Source organism: Mytilus trossulus, chromosome 6 (assembly GCF_036588685.1).
Source record: "Mytilus trossulus isolate FHL-02 chromosome 6, PNRI_Mtr1.1.1.hap1, whole genome shotgun sequence".
Taxonomy (NCBI): Eukaryota; Metazoa; Mollusca; class Bivalvia; order Mytilida; family Mytilidae; genus Mytilus; species Mytilus trossulus.
Window position 1 is genome coordinate 84,922,931 of NC_086378.1, and position 4,340 is coordinate 84,927,270.

The following is a 4,340-nucleotide window of genomic DNA, read 5'->3' on the forward strand; positions in this document are numbered from 1 at the left end:
TTCTATAAATTAATTTGTATTATTTTAAGATAATTATGGTTTTGGTTTGCTTTTAAATCTTTTTTCGTCTCTCTCATTGAGTCCATCAAGTTCAAGAGTTCGTAACTGGTGCATCCAAAATCTCTCTCTTTTTTGTCTTCCTTGTGTATCCCAATTTTGATTTTTCTCAATGATTTGAAATGTGACGTTTTCAAAATCATGTCCAGCTCTTAAAAGGTGTCTTGTAATTGGGCAGTTCCTTTCTTTTGTATAAAATGACCGATGGTTATTTAGTCGGATGTTAAATGGTGTTTCTGTTTCACCAACATATTGTAATCTGCAAGTTCCACACGTTAGAACATAAATGCAATTTTGCGTTTGCAATTTGATGTTATAAATATGTTGAAATTTTTCTTTGTGACTGTGCTGAAGAACTGGGTTTCGATGTTGGCGACTTTACAGCACTTTCAATTGTCCCTTCTGCATGACTTATAACCTCCGATTGTTGATATTTCCTGTTTAGATACTTTGGATGTTACTAGAATATCTTTGAGGTTTTTGGGTCTGCGGTAAGCCATAACGGGAGGTGATGGAAAAATCTCTCTCAAGGAAGGATCATTTTCAATAAGACGCCAGTGTTTGTGGACAATTGATGAAAGATTTGTCAGGTGAGGATGAAAGCTAACAACAAACGGGATTTTATTTGTCTGGGCCGTCTTTTCTTTGTATTCAAGTAGGTTTGTTCGGTCTTTTTCTTTTGCTTTCCCGAAAGCTTCTGAAATACTTTTGTTCTTATAACCTCTTGATTTGAGTTGCTGTCTGAGTTGCCTTAAACAATGGTTTAATTTAGATTCCGATGAACAAATCCGTTTTAACCTGATGGCTTGGCTGTACGGAATGCTCCGGGAGCAGTGTTTCGGGTGACAACTCTTCGGAGAGAGAAATTGGTGTTTATCAGTTTTTTTGGTGTGAAGGTCAGTTGTCACGACTCCGTTTTCTAAAGTTATGGTGGTGTCGAGAAACGCAATTTTCTCATTTGAAACTTCAGATGTGAACTTTATCAATTGATGAAAGTTGTTACAGAAATCGAAAAATTCTTGCAGACGTTCTGCAGTTTCGTTCCATTTGATGTCGATGTCATCAATATAACGGAGACAAGACAAGGGTTTGTATGGTACATTCGTAAGGATGCGTTCTTCGAGACTCCCCATGAAAATGTTGGCAAAAGAAGGTGCCATTTTGGTTCCCATACTGGTACCGTCAACCTGCAAGTAGTGCTGGTCGTTGAATACAAAATTGTTGTTTTCAAGCACTAGTCTCAGCAAATGAACCAGACAGTCTGTTGGGGGATGTTTATCCTTACGATTGTTCCATACTTGTTCACAAGCGACTATTCCTTCATTTTTGGGAATATTTGTGTATAAAGAAGACACATCCATCGATACCAAAATTGTGTTGTTTGGTAATGGATTTAATGAATCCATTTTCTTCAAATAATCTGTAGTATCTTGAATGTAAGATGGCATTGTTCTAACATGTGGTCTGAGATGGTAATCCCCAAATTCAGATATTTTTTCGGTTGGATGTCCATTTGCAGATACTATAGGTCTTCCCGGACTCCCTTCTTTATAAAGTTTTGGGAGCAAGTAAAATCGACCGGCTGTGCAGGTTTCATCAGGGCGTAGATAGTCGTACGTGTCGTCATCTATATGTTTTTTGCTGTTCATGTCTGAAAGGACCTCATTAATGTGTTCACTTATTTTCTTGGTAGGATCACTTTCTAAATGTTTGTAAAATTTTGTATTTGAAAGCTGACGATTCCCTTCTTCAATGTAGTCGGTTTTGTTGATCACTACAACTGCACTTCCTTTGTCTACTTGTTTAATAACAATATCATCACGGCTTTTTAAATTATTTATGGCCTGGCTTTCTTGTTCAGAGAGATTCCGTAAACCTTTGCCGCTGACTGATGATTTTACTTCAGTTTTAATTGATGATATAAAGGATTCTAAATTGTCATTCTTACTCCTTGGTGGATTCCATTCGCTTTTCTTTTTAAATCTTGGGATGCACTTGTCCTCTTTATCACTCTCATATTCCGAATCATTCATTCCGGCTCCTTGTAAAAAAAAATTGTGTTGCCTATTAAAATGTTCTTTTAGGCGAAGACGTCTTGCAAATTGATCCACGTCTGTCTCCAGTTGTAGGTTGTTAATGTTTGCTGGTATAGGACAGAAGTTTAGACCTCTACTTTATAATTTTTCTTCGGAGTTGGTTAATTATGTTGACGATAGATTAACAACTAAATTATTCTCCGCGGGTCGTGTCCGTTTTTTGAAACGTCTTTCTCTTAGTTGTTTTGAATCACTCTCTTTTAAAATATTATTTATATCAAAATTTGAAAATTGCTGTTTAAGACCATCTCTGGTGAATTTATTTTGTTGCTTGGTTTTGTAATTTTGACTTTCTATTCTTTCAATATCGGATAATCTTTTCTTGATTAAATCCATGTCTCCGTTAGTAATGGACATTGGTGGTTTAGAAAGTATTTCATTTATTCCAGAGTTGATTTGTTTATATGAATAGATAGAAAAGCAGAGTAAAAGTTGGAGAAGCCGTAAAGAACAATTGAATAAAGTTTCGTCCCAACGTTTCAGAAATCTGAAGGACTTTACACCCGGTGTTTGTGGGGTCAATTTAATATTTAACCCGTTTGGTATTTTGTTGTTATAAATATATGATTTAATGTTTGAAACATGATGTTCAACTTGTATTTTCTGTTTTGTTAAACTTCGTAGTTTGTTAAAATAACTTAGACGTTTAAAAAACGGACACGACCCGCGGAGAATAATTTAGTTGTTAATCTATCGTCAACAGAATTAACCAACTCCGAAGAAAAATGATTAAGTAGAGGTCTAAACTTCTGTCCTATACCAGCAAACATTAACAACCTACAACTGGAGACAGACGTGGATCAATTTGCAAGACGTCTTCGCCTAAAAGAACATTTTAATAGGCAACACAAAAAATCTTACAAGAAGCCGGAATGAATGATTCGGAATATGAGAGTGATAAAGAAGACAAGTGAGCTCATCTATACTTTGGAATAAACTACCAAATGTAATAAAATGTTGTGAAAACCTGGACACTTTTAAACAAAAATGTGTTGATTTCTTGACTATAAATGATTTATAACAACTAACTCAAATATTCTAATGATTTGTATGTTATATATAATGTCTAAAAATAGCAACAATCATCATTCAATCTATCTGAGCGTGGATCACTTTTTTGGTCTTTTGGAAAATGTTGTTTGTGCTGTATTTAGACCCTTCTACAACGAAATTTGTTTTACATGCACACGTATAAAAATTGCGGTTTTTATCCAACGCAATCATAGGTTTGAACGTAGTTTTCAATTTAGACTCGTTTATATTTTTTCATTTGTGGCTTGTATCATATTTTCCCTCCAGTTTATATGATCCGTTCATCCTATATTGACTCTTAGAATTCAAGAGTCTATCTAAAAAAGAGGGTACTTTTTTCTAAAAATGAGGGTACTTTTTATATGGCCTTCCAAATACCGTTTCGATCCCTAACATCACTGAAGAGACATTTATTGTCGAAATCCGGATCTGGTGTACAAAAAAAATATTGACACCTTATGTTTGTGGCATAGCATCGTGGCCACACGTTAATTGTTTTCTGTTTAGTATTAAATTGATATTAAGATCCTTTTTGTTACATCTTGTGATCAATTTTATTTTTGCAATCGCCAATGGCAGTCAGCAGGGTTAAAGAACATCAGTTGTTCGACCTGTTAGTCAAATGCGTTTTGTTTAAATATACTTTTTCACTTTTTTGGTCTTTTGGAAAATGTTGTTTGTGCTGTATTTAGACCCTTCTACAACGAAATTTGTTTTACATGCACACGTATAAAAATTGCGTTTTTTATCCAACGCAATCATAGGTTTGAACGTAGTTTTCAATTTAGACTTGATTATATTTTTTCATTTGGTCTTGTATCATATTTTCCCTCCGGTTTATATGATCCGTTCATCCTATATTGACTCTTAAAATTCAAGAGTCTAACTAAAAATGAGGGTACTTTTTTTAAAAATTAGGGTACTTTTTATATGGCCTTCCAAATACCGTTTAGATCCCTAACATCACTGAAGAGACATTTATTGTTAAAATCCGGATATGGTGTACAAAAAAATATTGACACCTTATGTTTGTGGCATTACATCGTGGCCACACGTTAATTGTTTTCTGTTTAGTATTAAATTTATATTAAGATCCATTTTGTTACATCTTGTGATCAATTTTATTTTGCAATCGCCAATGGCAATCAGCAGGGT

General features: G+C 34.5%; 1 protein-coding gene across 1 annotated transcript; it reads right to left on the reverse strand.

Annotated features, from left to right (window-relative positions):
* Window positions 1–446: 446 nt before the first annotated feature.
* Window positions 447–2,090, reverse strand: LOC134723082 (uncharacterized). The gene has a single exon (XM_063586720.1). It carries the CDS (start codon window positions 2,088–2,090, stop codon window positions 447–449), a length of 1,644 nt encoding a protein of 547 aa, XP_063442790.1.
* Window positions 2,091–4,340: the final 2,250 nt, after the last annotated feature.